This window comes from Coptis chinensis, chromosome 6, assembly GCF_015680905.1.
Source record: "Coptis chinensis isolate HL-2020 chromosome 6, ASM1568090v1, whole genome shotgun sequence".
NCBI lineage: Eukaryota > Viridiplantae > Streptophyta > Magnoliopsida > Ranunculales > Ranunculaceae > Coptis > Coptis chinensis.
This window is the reverse complement of record NC_141461.1, coordinates 22,077,795-22,095,986: the sequence shown is the minus strand read 5'-3', so window position 1 is coordinate 22,095,986 and position 18,192 is coordinate 22,077,795. Positions and strand designations below refer to the sequence as shown.

General features: G+C 36.4%; 1 protein-coding gene and 1 pseudogene across 1 annotated transcript; both read right to left on the bottom strand.

The window, feature by feature from the left end:
• Window positions 1-775: 775 nt before the first annotated feature.
• On the bottom strand, window positions 776-2,166 carry LOC147492105 (putative acetyltransferase At3g50280 pseudogene; annotated as a pseudogene).
• An 8,673-nt stretch (window positions 2,167-10,839) lies between these two features.
• On the bottom strand, window positions 10,840-17,145 carry LOC147492104 (putative mitochondrial import inner membrane translocase subunit TIM21). The gene is made up of 8 exons (XM_086567405.1): window positions 17,005-17,145; window positions 14,986-15,135; window positions 14,319-14,500; window positions 14,167-14,210; window positions 13,262-13,386; window positions 12,935-13,164; window positions 11,983-12,048; window positions 10,840-11,284 (listed from the first exon to the last, which is right to left on the bottom strand). The coding sequence occupies exons 1-6, from the start codon at window positions 17,143-17,145 to the stop codon at window positions 12,997-12,999; spliced, it is 810 nt and encodes a 269-aa protein (XP_086423531.1). The 3' UTR covers window positions 10,840-11,284; window positions 11,983-12,048; window positions 12,935-12,996.
• Window positions 17,146-18,192: the final 1,047 nt, after the last annotated feature.

Here is an 18,192-nt window from a genome sequence, read left to right as displayed (position 1 = left end):
TCGGAAGACCTATCCGACCCACGTGCTTGATTGAACTCGTTTGTTACACGATTCCAAAATCCTTTTGCATTTTGGAAAGCACCAACAATGGAGTCTTCACTAATTTTTATCCATGCAAGACATAGAGATTGATCTTCGGACATGCTAAAGTGAGTTTTTGCTTTTGCTTGAGTGCTACCACTTGCTTGAGATGATGACATTTGATATTTTGTTTTTTTGAAGAACTGATTTTAAAGAAGAAGAAATATGATAAATGATTGTTGGAAGTGTGAGATGAAATGAAACAAATTTTGTATATATATCAAATTTTTTTATTTTGACCGTTATGACTTTCTGACCGTTGGTGAACTAGCCGTTAGGACTCCGGACGGGATGCTTGATTCCGTCTGGAAAAAAAGAAATATAGCGAGACGGGATGTTGGATTCCGTCTGGTGAGTTTTGTAATCCAAACGGAATCCAAGATCCCGTCCAAAGTTAACAAGTCAGCTACTATCTCGGTGGAAAGTTTCAGCTTGAAATCAATTGGGGAAAATAGTCACTAGGTATTCACCACTGCATTGCACAACTACTTTTGCCAAAAACTGGTGACTATAGTCACAAACCCCTCATACTCCCCTGCATTGCAAATGCTCTTATTAGAAATGATGATAAAAAAATAGAGGATGGAGAGAGAGAGACAGAAGTGGAGAAGAGGAACAGAGACAGAGGTAAGAGAACTGCAAGAATTTGTGGAGAGAATAAAAGGAACACTTAATTATCTATTTATTTCAATTATTAACTAATTGATTTGATAAAAAAAAAGGAAAATAAAAATAATAACTGTTTGGCATACACACTAAATTCCAAATCCTCACCCATAGCTTTCAATGTATTGGTCAAAAGACAAGCTTCAATTTCGACACTCCCTTCAACTGGACCAGGATAAACAGATATATTCCCCTCAGATTTATTACCACACCCACTTCGCACCCCAATAGGTTTACCCCACCCAAAATCATTTTCATACACATTGAACCTTGGTGAACTCCCAGTGATCAAACCAGTCGCTGCTTTACTACGTGTCATCAATAGAGGCTTCTTCATCCAAGCTTCCCATGAACTCCGGACCTCCGAATCATTATGTGACGTTATGGTCTGATTCAACAACCATGCTGCCCAACCCAACCCTCTTTCAACTAACTCACCAGCTTTACCTGTTGCAGTCACAAGTTGAATTGAGTTACCAAAGTACTCATCCGGTAATGGTGGGTTAATTAGCGCGATTTCCAATCAATACCCGATACTTGACTTCTTCATTGTAATTGAGATTTTTTGCACGCGTTACAGCTCTCCATACATGTGCTAACAATGTTTGTAGAGAGGAGATCGTGGTTGTTTCCATTTCATTATTAGCCTTGGCTTTGAGTTTGGCAAGGTCTTGACGTGTAAAACGGAAAAAACCTTTCAGCTACTGGTGGCTGAGTGTAGTGTTCGATGAATTGATCTTCATTCGACAAAAACGAATGGGGCATTCGGCTGCGTTAAGGAACCAACGCTCGAGCACTGGAAGACGTGAGATTTTCTTAGCACCTCTAGTTACTGCAGACCATGAATTCATGAAATGCCAAAAAGACGAGCCATCACATACTGAATGGTTCATGGTACACCCAATGAATATACCATCAATCAAGAAAGTTACTTGTATGGAAAGTAAAGGTAGACGTAGTCCGTCATAATTTGTCGCATAGTTAATAGGAAAAAACCTGTATACTACCGGAGGTACGTAGACCGGATCAAGTATGTCCGAGACCAAAACTTCAGCTGGTGCATGAACTAAACTGGCGCCTTGGTCGTTGCATTTGATAAAAAATGAAATGGAATCATCTTTGTGTTTTTCCATAGCTAAGCGACCAGCTAAAGGGAAGAAAAAGTCGAGTGTTGGAGCTAAGGACTTCTTGAGCTGATCGACAAGAAATGCTTGTTCTTCTTTGGTTTGTCTGGATTGTGGTTTGAGAAAAAGAATTCCCTTTTGAATGTATTGAACTGGAAGTAAAGTGAGATCCCATGGTGTTAAAGGAATCTTTCCACTTTCTTTGTTGGAGTTCAGCGGTCGAACTCTGTAGGTTGAGATGTATTGAACATCAGCTGGACTCATTTTTCTCTTACTTTCCTGGTTTGAACTCTCAAGCTACCAAGTATGATTAGCAATTTGCACACCCGGAGTCCACAGACTCATATATATATATACGGGGAGGGATACAGCCACAGGCACTGTAGCCACATTCTGGGCACAGTGAATCCCAGCCATTCATCTGGTGCAATCCAACGGATGTCACAAAAACTTGACCGAAGCAATCGCGAGTTCTAAATGACGAAATATGAGAGGGTATTTTCGGAAACAAAATTTGACCGAAGCAAAAAATAGAATTTGCTCTCCAATTTCACCGATCTCTCTCCAAAATCTATAAAGGAGAAAGCAAAAACAAAATTTTTTGTGTGCAATCCATAAAGGAGATTCATTTGAAGAAGAAATTAGGGCAGTATATACTTGGTGATCTTGATTTAGAACAACTTGATGTTCAACTTGGTTATGGTACTCTTCAACTTACCGACCTAGCTCTTAATGTTGATTATATCAACCAAAAGGTATGATATATATTTTTTTAATTGTGAATTTGGGTCTGGGCTTTTGATTTTATGTATGTGTGTGTGAGAATTGTTGGAAATTTTGAATTTTTTAAGGAGAGTTTTTGTTTGTGGGCGTTATTGATGAAAGAACGAGTTTGTGAGTTAAGACTTGTTTTACAACTAGGTGTTTTGAACTGCCTGTGAGATTTTATGAGAGGAGAGAGACATCGTTGAGAAAGAGAGGAGAGTAGGTTCATGAATAATCATAATTGATTGATAAACTATTTTTCAATAAGAATCTGCCTAACCGCATGTTTAACTATGTAGCTTCTTTCTTAGGAGGCGTGACATTAGTGTAGAGTGTGTGAAACTTTGGTTTTGCGACCCATGTTATCTTTTGTTTTCACAAAGGACACGAAAATTCAGCGAGCCTAAAGATAAAACCCACTCTCCACCACACACACTTGACAAGTAGGAGATTGAATTCGGAAAATGAAAGGATAGATACATTTTCTTTGGATATCACCTTGTACAAGAGATTGAAGTGCGGACAAAGACAGTCTAAAAGTAGTTGGATAAGGCATGCCATAGGAAAAATAAGAATTGTCTGAGTTGCAAGATTCCACGAGCGAATTAAAAGTAGTAGTGTACTTCTAGTTTCCAACAAGAAGTGAAATCCACAACTAGGGGAGAATGATCAACTTATACTTAAGAGTGAAAAGGCACTGTATGAGACTTCCATTTTCTCTTTTTCTTTTGTGATTCGAAAATAATGCTTAAAGAGAGTGATGTTAGTTGTTTTGTCTTATCAGAATAGTTCAGTTTTCATTTTTTTTCAGCTTCATCATCCCTGTTTATGAGCTCAGTGATTTTATAAGCTATGAAGACTCAACTTAAAAATTCAAATTCTTTCATTTGGGTTTTCGTGTAGATATTGTTAGTTTTAGGATTTTAATTCAAATTCAGGTTCTTTCTATGTTATGTTATCTGTGGGATTTTAATATTTTCGTTTGTTCAAGGCATTACACTGTTAGTTTGAGTCATGCATTACTATAAATCTTTTCTTGGGTATCAAAGTAACGTAGTTTCTAGTTATGAAATTTTCAGTAATTTTAGTACATTGTAGAATGCAGGTTATGATGGTTGTAATTGCTGCAAAATTTTGATTGAAAATATATAAAATAGAGAAAGCCCAGATTGTGAAGATACTTTAGTAAAAAGTTTCTGCAATTTGTAGAAGATTGTTGTTCAAGCCTCCAATACTGTTTAACATGACAAACATGATTTTTTAGGACAGGGTGATGTTGTGCATCATTATGAAGATACAATTTGTCAAGAACTGTTTGTTAAGGCTGAATAATGAATGTAAACATGATGCCCTGAAAAACTATAATTTACCCAAGCAGTGAAACTCTCTGTGAACTGTGTTGGACACTAGTGTTTTCCTTGTTTATGCTTATAGATTGATGAAGTGGATAGGATGCTTTATGGCGAGTTGTTAATTGATCTTTGTTTAGGTATCTAGGAAAAGATGACTGATCTTAGTTGTTTATTGTTCAGGAAGCGAAGCCTACTGACTCCATCCCTGATGGCACCATTGAATGTTCCGATCTACAATTTGTACCATCCGTTCTGGTAGCTATGCTTATATTGGTCTGCGGAGATATATGGAAGATGAACACATTCAGATTGATGACTTATCCTCGTACTTGGGGTCAATCTGTAGCTGCCCAACTCCAAGTGCTTTCTTTGGGGTGTTTGATGGTCATGGTGGCCCTGATGCGGCAGCATATATGAAGGAGAATGCTATTAAAATCTTCTTTAAAGATGCTGATTTCCTGCAAACAATCGAAGTTGATGATGTTTTCTTAGAAGCAGTCGAAAACTCCATTCGTTGCGTTTTTTGTGAACTTGCATGCAATAGAGACTTGTGTTTTGTTATGTTAACTTGTGCTTTTTTACTTGTTAGTATTCCTACAGGTTACAGTGATAGTGACAATGACAGTAGATGTTTTATAGGTCCTCTAGGGAACATCATATCACATAATATGTCCTGTGCGTGTTTGGTTTGGTATAATTATTTAGAGATTAATTCTAAGTCAGTTTGTCCGTTCTTCATGTTTTGTTTTTTGGTCTGTTAGAATTATCATTATTGATTGCATGTGATGGATAAGTAAGTGCATTCGTTTCATGGTGATATTGGCAGTCGCTATGTTGGTATAGTTCACTTAAAAGGGATTTCAAAAGAATATGAACTTAGTAGATTACACACGGACATTGACACGGACATGCTTGGAGCTAATTACCTAATGAATTGAAGTTCCGAAAGCATCCTAAAAAAGCAAGCCAACTCTAAAACTTTTAAGTTCTCCTCCGTAATTTTTTTTTTCGTCTTGGCTAGTATAATAAAATGGGCAAAGAATACCAAAAACACAAACTATAAATCACCATGAGGTATAAAATTAGTATATTGAATTATATATACATGGCTCAAAAATATTCACGATTTCGACCATTCTAACATGATAGGGTCGTGATGTCTACAAACGTCGTTCACTTGACCAGCCTAAAATTGTCAGCGTGTCTCCCCATCATAATAGCTATTGAGGATTTTGACAAACTTGACTTGTATCCAATTACCCAAAGGTGAGTACGTTTTTTAGGTCACAGTGACATAGATTGAGTGATCATGCCAAGACGTATTCATTCATTTCTTACAAATAACGCGTCCTGTCTTTACCTAAAAAAAATGGTCACGTTCTTGTCCAAGTTGAAAGCGGGAAGAATTTAGAGGATGTCTATAAGCATTTCGGGATAGATAAAATCAAAATTTGGCAAACGAGGTGCATATCAAATCAAACAAGAAACATTTACCCGATGTTTACAGAACTACTTTTTAAATTTTGTTCTTGACCAGCAATAGAAATTCACAAACAAGAAACTACAAACAACTTTGTTTAAAAAACAAGGGAATTGAGGTCCGTGATACAGGTTACACATATCACATTCAACATTATACCATTACATTTTAACCAAAACAAATACAAATGGAAACAAGATTCTTAAATCAAGAAAAATATCTCTCGATCCCTCCCGAAAAAGATTATTCAAACACCGAAAAGAACATGATTTCCTCACCCCTAGAGGTCCCTCATCAAAATCCTATATAAGCCGGTTGGCTGCACCCAAAACTTCTAATGTCTGAAAAACTTGCTTTAGATCGAAGGTAATCATTGGTTTCCATTCTCAACCTTGTGGTGAATTTGCTTCAATGCATTATTTTTAAGATAAAAAAATTTAGGTGTGATCCAAGTATTTTCTAAGGAGATCCTGAAAGCTTCACCAACATAACGACGTTCCCAAGCTCCTCTTCAATGCGCCAAAGCTGCATCAAAGTTGAAGATCATTAAATAAGATTACAAGTAGAGTATACATGACCAAATGTACTTTGTTGCATTCTCAACGTATTTGTGCTTTGGTAGTACGAAAAGATATAACTAGCATATGTAGAACCAGGAAAAGCTATGCCACTTTCATATTTTACATAGATAAGCCAGCAACTACAAAAAGGAAAGAGAGAAATACCTGATTATACTTAGCCACCCGCTCACTCCGGCAGGGAGCACCTTTTTATCTGTAAGAGAAAAATAAGAAAAAAAAAAATCAACTCAACATTCTCAAGAAAATTACAAAACATTTCTACCGGGCTAAGGAGAACCATATTCAAACCTGTCCCGTTAAACTTGCCAGCCAACAGAGAGATCTGCAATAAAATTATCCTCTGTCTCACCACTTCGATGGCTAACCATCACACCCCATCCTGCAGCTTTTTTGAGTCTAGTCTTTGCTTGAATGGATTCTCAGAACCGTGCTTGAATGGATTAACAATCTGATTAACCTGCGGGGAGAAGATACCTTTGAATTGGAATAAACTCAAAATAGGTACTTTCGTCACATAGGGAAGCAAGAAACACACGAGCAACTTAATTCATAGAATGAAACAGATCCTTGAGAATATAGTTATGAAACTATGCTTAATGGTGTTAATGGTCTCTGTCTTTCCAATCACTTTCTTCGTTTCAAATTTTGTCTATTAGCACTTGAATTGATGGAGAATGTTTGTCCGTAAAACCCAACTTAACCAAATAAAATAAATAAATAAATAAATAAAGCTCCACCTTCCAAATATCTCTTTGCGAGAAAAGATTGTGAAACGTGTAGCGATATACCCAAATTTAGTTGTACCATTCACTTTGTAGTTTTGTCCACCAGAGATGCTATTATGATCTTTCTATTCAACTAACGGTCCGACAAAAACTTTCAAATAATTTAATTATCACAACATAACTGTTATTCTTCTCTAATCGACTTTTTATTTTTTTGACATTAAAAACATGAGAATAGGCAGTTCCTATTATTTATGAAGAAAATACCTGCTCATAAATTATAATCGTGTCCTACACCACAATTCATGCCGCAATTAATTAAGCCACATTCACAAATTAATCGAAAGCACTCATTCGAGAGGCATTAGTCTACTAACTAAACAAATCACGTCACACGATTATAAAGTCCAGTTTTACATGTTGCAAATACTCCAATCATCCTTACAATTCATTGACAAGGTTATCATCAACCCTAATAGCTTAACCTATTTTGCCACCTACAACGACGAAGAAGCAAAAAGTACACCAAATTGATGACCCTAACTTCCAAAAACTGGTAACATTCGGTTAATGAACGATGAACAAGGTTATCGTCAACCCGAACAACTTAACCTATTTTGCCACCTACAACGGCATTCCGTCGATTGAAGCCAAGAACTACCACTAAACCACCAAACCGATGACCCTAACTTCCAAAAATGGCAACATTTAGTTAATGAACAATGAAAGTTCTACATCTTAGACAATGTGATTTCTACGCAGATGACTATCTAATAGGAAACATAGTGCCATTTCAATTTTGAATGAGAGACAACAAAAATATGTCAAAGTAAAGCATACCAATCTGAAGCGGTCTATAAGGTTCTAGATTATTGAAAAGAAGTTAAGAACTCTGTTCAAATGCAAAGCAGAGTAACAACAGGGGACAAGTTATTGACACTTGCCTTTAACAACAACGCGTTGCAAGCCTTTTTCTTTTGGGTTCAACAATCTTGTCCAATGACATTGCCTTACCCAATACTCTTAAATCTCCTTGAAGCACTGATGCAACCAACGCTCCTGCTTAACTACTGTTCCAAATATGTTCCTTCATACTGATTTCAGTCGGTAATACCGCCCTCATTTTCTTCGTTGGGGCTTCAAATTCAGGATTAACAAGAACAAAAAACAAGTCCTTATCAAATGGAGCCATACATTGCTGGTAATAATTAAACATATAAGCAGAGCTCATGGCTTGCCAGACAATACTCTTATGAAGAGCCATACAATACTCATATTCAATCATCTTTATTGATAGTTCCGAATTTTCAGATAGATTGACAAGAGCTTGAGCTGCAGGTTCTGAAATCTCCTGAAACATAGAAAAAAATTTTAGTAGCCCATACATATATTATTATGAAATTACAGAATGAAATGGGCACCTTATTTTCAGCCAAGAGACAAGACAGTGAAGGAAACACAATCTGAGAATAGTACGTAAGAGCTTGCAATCCATCTTCAAAACCTGTCAAATCTCTCACTATATCAACGACTCCTTCTTTACGGAAAAACATAAAAATGAAATTCAATTAACAAAGTAAAAAGCAACGAAGAAAGAGAATAAAAGATGTGTTCTTTTTCATGGTTAGTTGAAAAGTGACAAGAGAAGAGAGTAATATGGAAGTTACTTGTAGAGAAGGGAAAGAAAGGAATTGAAGGAGTTCTTCTAGCTCAGTCGCCATTGGCAAATAAAGGTTTTGAGGTTTTCGATTTCTCAGCAGAGACAAAGAGAGAGGAGAGAGCAATCGCGATTCTATTTGGAGAGAAAATTCTATTTTTGGCTTCCGTCAAATTTTGTTTCCTAAAATACCCTCCCATATTTCGTGATTTAGAACTCGCGATTGCTTCGGTCAAATTTTGGTCACATCCGTTGGATTGCACCAGATGAATGGTTTGGGATTCAGCATTACGGCCCTGAATGTGGCTACAAAGTTACTTCAATGTCTGTATCCCTATATATATATATATATATTGAGATTGCCAAGAACACTTACTTCCAATTAATGTTCTTAGTTCACACAATTCATGATGAAGATATGAATGAAAGATGAAGATAAGCGATGTGTTTATTGATTGATGATAAAGTTTGTTACAATTTCTCTATAGTTTACTCTTTCTCTCTCATGTTTATACAGTTTTTTGTAATCTGAATTGAATGAATCATTTTCTTCTTCATCCAACCTTTTTATAGTCTTCCCAAATGCCTTTGACCCAACCTGCTTTCGCCATGTGTCCTTCCTCTTTCTATTCTCTTTCCCGCCTTATGCATGCGCAAAACATTTCAAATATCCCTGACATTTATCGAGATATTGACCCTTATACTAATATCTCAAGTTTTAAAATACTGAAAGAAACATATCTATGAGTATGATATTTGCCCACTACATCGCCCCCTCTCGAAATCTTGAAATTTTCATTTGAAATTTCAACTTTTCGAGAAGCGGTTATATCAGATAATGGATATGAAAACTATCGGGCCCAAATAGCCACCCGGTCCAATGTTTTAATATTATAAATTTAAACCTTAACCGTTTCTCCCTCTTTAGCTTCTTCGTACGCTTCCAAACACAAAACTCTAGTTTTCTTCTTCTTCAACTTTCCATAAGGTTAATCTCATTCTCTTGAAAACCCATCACTCTTGCAACCCATAAGGTACGTTCTTTCGTCCTGCACTTCGTTAATCTTTCTAAAACATGCATTGAAATACTTACTTTAGTAATAATAGATACAACAATTTGTTTTAACTTTAGTTTTCAATTGAATCCCTTAAATCTGCATGTGCTTGTGTGCTAATGCTTATGCAGTGACATACATTACTACTTTAAACTTCAAAACATATAAAAGTTCGAATCTTTTTATTCATAACATTATTTGTATTTTTTTGTTTGTTATGGCTTAACTATCGGCATATATCACGATATTTCCGATAATCCAACACTATGTTATTCCAATATATATATATATATACATCGGTATTTTCAATAATTCAACTTTTATATCGACATTGCCGATACTCTAATATCATGCTGCTAATAATGCTTTGTAAATCTTGAATTGACGATATTAAAAATACCTTTGTCATCCCTTCTTTGTGTATAGTCGTTTCAATGACCAGTGAAGATACCATCTCTAATGATAGCCTCCATTATGAGGATACCATATCGGATGATATCCTTTCTGATGATATACTTCCTGACGATACACCTCATAGCCAAAACTTTGCTTCCACTTTGACCACTCGATCTCGGCCTCAGATTTCGTGGGAACTAACTTATGTTGTAGAAAGCATTCCCTGCCATCCCTTTGAAACCGGTGATTCTGAATCTAAACACGATACTATCGAAGACACCACTTTGAAACCGGTGATTCTGAATCTAAACACGATACTATCGAAGACACCAGTCAATGGTGCGACGGACTTTGTGGTTTTTTCATAAAGCGACCAAACTTACACTACACCATAACAGGCTATTTTCAACGGCAAAAAACCGTTACTAATAATTTTTGCAACGCTTTTTAAGCGTTGCAAATATGGCCTGGGTAAAGTGTTGGAAATTTTTGCAACGGTTAATAAGCGTTGCAAACAGAAATTTCCAACGGTTATTAACCGTTGCAAACTAAAATTTCCAACGCTTATTGACCATTGCAAACAAAAAATTCCAACGCTTATTAACCGTTGCAAGAAAAACTTTCCAACGGTTTTTAAGCGTTGCAAATATTATTTGTAACGCTTGTTTATGCCTATTTCGTATAAAATTTTAGCAATGTTTTTAAATTTGTAACGGTTATGAACCGTTGCTGATGGGTTGCAAATAATAATAATAAAAAAAAACCAATTTTGTAGCAACCAGCTAAATCTGCCCCATTTTATTAAGACGCACTTAACCTGCAAAAATAACACTACTTGTCCTATATTGAAACAAACATCTAATTTTCATATTGAAACAAACATTTCAATTCCATGATAAAGTTCCCATTGCATTTTCATACCATTTGACAAGTAAATAATAGCAAACACAAGCAAAATACTGAAAAAAATAGGATATTCGTTAAACCATGTATACAATATAACTTCAAAATATTTTCTAAAAGTTACAAATTCATATTTACAAATAAGGGTAACATATTCAATACAATTTTCCAAGCAATCTCGAATCATTGCAATACCAAGTATTGGTGATGGCTTCACTCACTATAAATCCTAATGCGGCTCCACAAAGTCCATCTAATTCCTAAAAATTCACAAAACAAATAATGAATTTAGAAATACGATAGTACTAATTAAACTCATGTAATTAATTAAATATTTGAAAATCCACCTAAAGAAAGTAAGAAGTTGAACAAATGAGAAAATAGAGGGTGGAATTTTAAACTTTTCCCTTGACGAGGAGCTTGAGGTGATTATGATCATTTGATTGGAGAGCAGTTATTTTGGTCTGCTTCTTGCTTTTCCTTCCATCAAATTGATACCCTACACAACACATTGAACAACACATTGAACGACAACAAAATGATCTATCTAGCTATTCTAAAAGGCTTTGAAACACTTTATATAAACAAAAGCACCGCTTCTATAAACCTAGCAAGCCATGGACCCAACATAACTCTAAAAAGAAGGGGTCGGAACATAACAATGTATAGAGCAGGTCGACCTACTTTGTACCAAGTGAAATTCAAATTTTCAAACAAACACTTGTATCCAATAATAATATATAGAGCAAATAATGTGGATTCTCTAACCATGACACCCAACTAGAAGCATCTAGTCATCAAGACATTAGTTTCAAACACGGAGATAAATGGGGCAGAGAAATTGTAGATAAAAAAAGAGTAAGAAAGAGTTGTACTTTGTTAGTAATGAAACAAAAATGATCTCATATGGTGTAGCATTATTTACAGATATAATAGAGACAACCACAGGAAAGGAAACTATGTACCTAACTATTCTATTTTAAAAAGTATGAACATTTTGTTACTAATGATGACCAAAATTTGAAGCAATAGGGACATATTCCCAAAATCAAAAGATATTATGTTGATATCATGCATATTAGTTTCATAAGGAAAAGAGTAATAGATGCATTTGCTCCATTTGATTGGTAAAGCAGAAATCATTAGCAGCAAAAAGGAAAACACAAAGATATGATGACCAAAGAAAGAGCTTCTCACCTATAATGCTTTACCGCTTCAGTTTTGTTCCCCTGTATCCAGACCTTAAGCAAGTACTTGTAAAAGCTGCATGTGATCAAGGTCATTACTCATTAGTCAACACTCAAGAACATAAGCAGTATGAAAGGTGAGTAACAGAATGTACAGAAACACTAATCATAAAATGGTAAAAGTATCTTCTCTTATAACATCAGGCCCTAAAGAAAAATACTAGGTACGGTATGAAAGGTGAGCAGTATGAAAGTTTAGCAACAAGATGTAAAGCAACTCATTTTTTAATTTTCAAACGTCGCCCTAAAGATGTAGACTATATTTTGTTGGCTCTACATGACAAAAATTGAAGCAGACGGTCTACAACCACTTGATTCATGTGTTGAAGAAAATACCCTCAAAATCCAAAGATCAGAAAATTATTTGTACAAAAAAATTAAATAATGGAACCTGTCATTGTTGATTCATTAGTCTAAGAAGGCACAACCTACAAAACTGAAGAGTTTCTTCATCAAATTTGGTGTCACATGGGTTTTTAGCTTGGATTGGCATTGCAGCAACTATGGACACGGCCTTCTTATCAGTTACTCAATATTCTTACACTATCTGGCATTGTAACTGTGCAACTTTGTTTTTATATGTTATCTTCTAAACAAAAGAATTAAAACTCTGTTCAAGTTTTTCACTGTCTGTTACTGGGGTACAAGGGTTCAGGATGCTCTTTTTATCAGTAAATGATTATCATATTGATATAGCAGAACTACTGCATCAACACCAAAATTTATCAATGAGTCTATAGTCAAAACTGTATCACCTTCAAGAGTGATCTATCGAACTCGTACCAGATGAACTCAAATGCGCAATTGTCAAGACTCAAGACTTGGTTCAGTAAATACAGGGAACCCCTATGCATACACAGAAAAGCCCACTACAACATAAACCAATAATGGAACGAACTTACCAGATAAGGAGATCACGTATAGCGGTTTCACACTTTCATTTGCTCATCGTTAGGTTCCCATCTCAACCACTCAAATCTGGGACGTAAGATTCCAGCATCAGTTGTGCTGGACAAGGCGATTTGATCTCCACGATCAAGTAAGTGAACTTCCACTGCTTGTCCGCCTTGTCGTTGAACATCTCTGTAAAAACCATACCAGCTCCATGAGGTCCACGTATATAGAAATTAACCTGCACACACAAAATGAGTTGGTGAGCTATATTTATTGCAAGGGAGATGAACCTTCAAAATCAAAGTTATAAGAAACGGTATCTCGTAAGAGGTTACCTCGACTCGCTCAACACCCTCTTCGTCAGCCCATTTCCTGTTCGGAATCCTTTGGCGAGCAGCTCGGTTTCTGCTTTCCTGACCATAGCCCGTAATAGGAGATCCAATTCTCGCTCGAACCTGATAAGAGATAAGAAAAGGAAATCATCATAAATAAAGAGCGAAACTTTTCCGTTACGGAAGGAGTTAGAGGCACATATAAAACTGATGACACGGAGCATTATAACGGATTATTTTGTGATTCAGCACATTACAACATTTATAACTCTTTTCCATTACGGAAGGAGTTAGAGGTAAGTATAAAATTGGTGGCACAGCATTATAACAGATTAGTTAGTGATTTAGCACATGACAATATTTTATAATACATATCTAAACAAAAAGAGGACACTGGCGGTACTATCTTAGCACTTCATTATTATCCAGCTGAGCCTGAATTCAGGAAATGTTAAACAGAATAAAAGTTGAGCTTTGATTGCATGCAAATGTGGTAGAGTCTACACTACACCTTTACACCCTTTAGGGCACGTTGAATTAAATCAAACTCAAGAAACCCTCGGAGAGATAAGAAATTTCACTCTGCCACAAGTACTCAGCAGATGAAAAATCAGTTCAAAGCACCATTGTGAGAAAACAAATAAAATTTAATGCGATAAAATAAGGCTGAAAAAAAAGTCAATCCCCCCACCCCCAACCGTTTAGAACTATCCATGTTAAGTTCAAGGAATCCTCACTATATAAATCCTTAAGGGAAAATAGGCAACTCCTACTACACTCTCGAAAGGCCTCGTAAAGGCCCCTGAAAACATGGACTTTAATTTCAATTTCAACCAAAGAAGCCTCCAAGACTTTTGATTGTTTTTAAAAGTCTCATTTGGGTCCCCATGTTAGGCCTCAAGTTGGGTTGTGATCTTGTACCCTTTCCAGAGCCTTCCCATAAACCTTGTACCTAAAAGGAGTGATGAGGTTGTAGTTAAATTTTAATCCATAATCAACTCCTTGACGCCCAAAATTTAGACAAAAGATATTTCAAGGGAAAGGAATACAATATACTCACTCTTTTGGTTGGAAGATATGCTCTTTAAAAACAACATATCCTGCGACAGTAGCAACACCAAGCCCAGCAAGTATGATAAGACTGTACAAGGCTCCTTCTGTAAATGTCACTGGCTTCTCGGGAATATTGTCCGTCAGAGCATCAAAGGGATTATCAACTGTAGAGATGTCTTTTCTTTGCTTCTACAGGATAAACAAGAGAAGAAAATACGTTTATTAGTTCTAACTATGCAAACACTGTGTCAAATGGAACAGAAAAGAATAAAATACAATTTTCATAGAATCATCAGATTAGACTCGTTGCAATAGACTCGAGGAGGACAAAGATTAGAGAACCCAAGTCACATATTACGTAACTTCGAACTTAGATTATTACTTGTATCATTAGATAGTAATACTTTGCAAATATAATTACAAAAACAATGTATAATGAGAGGCAATGGTATTCTAGCTTGAATGATTTAAACCGAAAGCAATACAAGCACAAACCGTGGAACAAAAATCGACACTATCCATGCGTTAAGTTGAGTTTCATACCATTGTTTGGTTCGCCTGGATGATTGGGAATCAGAACTAGATGCAAGAGATCTGGTGAGACAAGGATGTCTGGGGATGCCTCCATAACATTTATTTAATTGATTTGGAGTCAACAAACTAAGTATACTCACCTTCATGTGCCTTCCTCTAACAACAATATGGGTTCCTGTTGAGCAATCACTATCAATATGAGATAAACAAGATGAGATGATTCCCTTGCTAATTTTGAGCTCTAAAATAGAAAGGTGGAACTCACTCTCTAGCCCTTTGGAACTGCTCATCTAACCCCATAATGTATAGTGTATCAAGAGAGTCTATCAAAGTTGTCCAAGGCCGCCAAAGCTATTAACACCATTCTTCGTCCGTGGCTACAAACAAGAAGATTGAACATGATGAAGAAGTAGTAGTCTAAGTAATTGGAAATAAAGAAAAACAAATTAAACCTTCATCCCCCCCCAAGTTTTTCATCCTCCATGCATGAACATAGCTTCTTTGACTTTCCCTCTCGAATCATATCATTTCAACATTCGTAATCATAGTTTCACCTGAAGCAGATTTAAATTCTTGCAGCTGATTCTACAATCGAAGAAAGTCTTGAGATAATTTGGTCATCTCTGCCTGCCAATCAATAATCATGTTAATTAGTTAAAAGTATAATAATAATAAAGAAGAAGAAGAATAAAGTGTTACCTTGTGTTCTCTGATGAGAGACTGTCGATCCCAAACGAAGAAAGTGAGGAAAACGAATGAAATGAAAAGGAAAGCTAATCGTTTAGGACGTTTCAGATAATAAGATGAGTGAATATATCTCCAACGATTATTGGATGATGAGGAAGAGATTGATGATTTTCTAGCCATTGATTGATTTATTATTATTAGCTTCGAGCTCTGTCAAGATTTTTTTTTAGAAGACGAGATGGATTGGTTTCAACACAATCCATTTGTTGGAAATTAGAGAAGGAAGAAGAAGGTAGGAAGTGATTGTTCTAGGGAAGAGGAGGAGGGGTTGAAGGAGAGAAAGATAAGAAAACCCTAACCTAGCGACTGTGAGAGAGAAAGAGAGGTTTTCTATTTTTACATACCGAGTGCGATTTCTTTTTTCGAAATTTCGATGTTGTTTTGGTTTTTTGAATTTATAACACTTTCCAAACGATTTTCAAGCGTTGGAAATTAATTCCAGAAATTCAAAAAAATAAAGTAATGCTTTACAACATTGCTAACGCTTATATAGCGTTGGTAACTTACTAACGGTAAATAACCGTTGCAAAGCAAAAAAGGTGCGTGTTGCAAATATCCTATTATGGTGTAGTGCTAGCTTTAGTTCAAGCCACCTATCAAATTCCCTCCTCCCTTTATTTACAACATTATGCTGGTACTCGGGCTTTTACTTAGTGTCAGAGTGGTACCATAGACGAAATCATTGTTACTGTTGGCCAACTCGCCGCTGGACTAAGATTTCCTTTATCCGATCTCGACCGTGAAGTGCTGAGCCATCTGAATATTTCCCCTGGTCAGGGTATGGGTAACTTCTGGAGATTGATGTTTGTCTGCAACTATTACAATAGCCACTTTTCCCCTAATAGGTATGAAGCTGACCGAATCAGGCTATCCGATATTCTTATGCACTATCGATTTTGTGAAAAGATTATCGGATATTTTTATCCCAAAAAACATACCCAAAGAAACATTAGGGGTATCCTTCGTAAAAACCGTAAGAGCGACAAAGAGTGGACCAAATATCCGATTGTTGTTATGGGTACATGGGAAAGCGCCGATAGCCCAATAAATCCTCCTTTGAAACATCAAGTCTTCAACTCCGTAGGTATGTCCTCCATTTGATTTGTTTTCACTCTTTATACCTCGGAAATCCCATATCTGATATCACTATTCTTTGCGTCTTTTCAGTACTTCTCCCTCATTTTGCCAAAGCTCGCGTGAACTCCGAGAAAGTGCTCAGACTTCTAGAAGGGACTGAAGAAACTGTCAATATTAAGACTGGGGCTGATAAAGAAGGGAATCCTAAAATCAATGTTCCCCTTCCTGATATCTCAAACTATCGCGCACCTCTCTATGTACTCAGACACCGAGCTCTTCAAAAAATGGGTCAGTCGCCAACTCCCACTCAATCTCCTTTAACAAATTCCTCAAACGATCTTCCCTTTCTCGTATCCTCCTTTGCCTTGCATGGCTTGCCTCCTAAACATGTTTCCATCTAAACTCTCGATATCAACCACCACAATAGGAGTCACAACCATAGAATTTGACATACTTGTCACATTCTCAATTTCCATAACACCCAAACACCAACAACCAAAGAAACACCATATTGAGAATTTCTTCAAACAATACCAATGCGGAAACAACCAATGGAACCAAAATATTTGATTTCAACCAAACTTCCACCACAAACAACCACCAACTATGCCAAGGTAGAACCTTTGGCTCTAATACCAATTTGTTGTGCCCTAAAACCTATGAAGCACACCAACCCAATGCAATGGAAGCGAACAACCAATATCAAACGTGGTAGAAGCATCAGCCCACAACTACAATGTATGAAATCAACTAAATAACTCGTAAATAAGTAGTAAAAAATGTAAACTACTCACCAAATTCAAACAAACAACCAAGAGAAGAGAGACAAAGATTTACGTGGTTTGGCTTGCGCTTAATCCACAACCAAAGAGAAGCTCCAATTGAAAGAGAATCAAATAGTGTTATACACTCATCTTAGTTCAATAGAACCCCCAAATTCCCCTTTCTTATGGCATCACAAATCTCTCATCAACAAATAACCAATTGCGTAGATAACTACCAATGAGTTTAGGCATGAACAAAGCTCTCAAGAGAGGCACCAAATCTCAAACCTTAGCAACCAATTTTGTCTCACACTTTCTCTTTTAAACCCTAACTATGTTTTAAAGTTTAGCTGAAATTTTGGTTAGTTCATTTCGGCAAATGGTTGCCAAAATATCAAGGCCCATTCGGCCCATCCCAACATGTTGACTTAGCAGCAACGCTCACAACCTCATTTGGAACACCTTGCAAAAACAAATTTGTAGAACTTGGATATCATTTCTATATATATCAACTTGCGATTTCGAACTAAACTTACAGAAACTCGACTTGTAGAAACTCACCTCCCAATTACAACATGGGTGACCCTATAAATTGATTTCTCATCACTCTGCATATAGTAGTCCCGACGAGTGAAGGATTATGGCATATTGAGACCCCTCCTTTTCTCATTATGCAAGCACTAATAGGCAATTTTTAAGTCCTATCTATTTATAGAGGAAGTTCATAAGCCCGCTCCAGCTCAAAAGCAATTCTTCGTA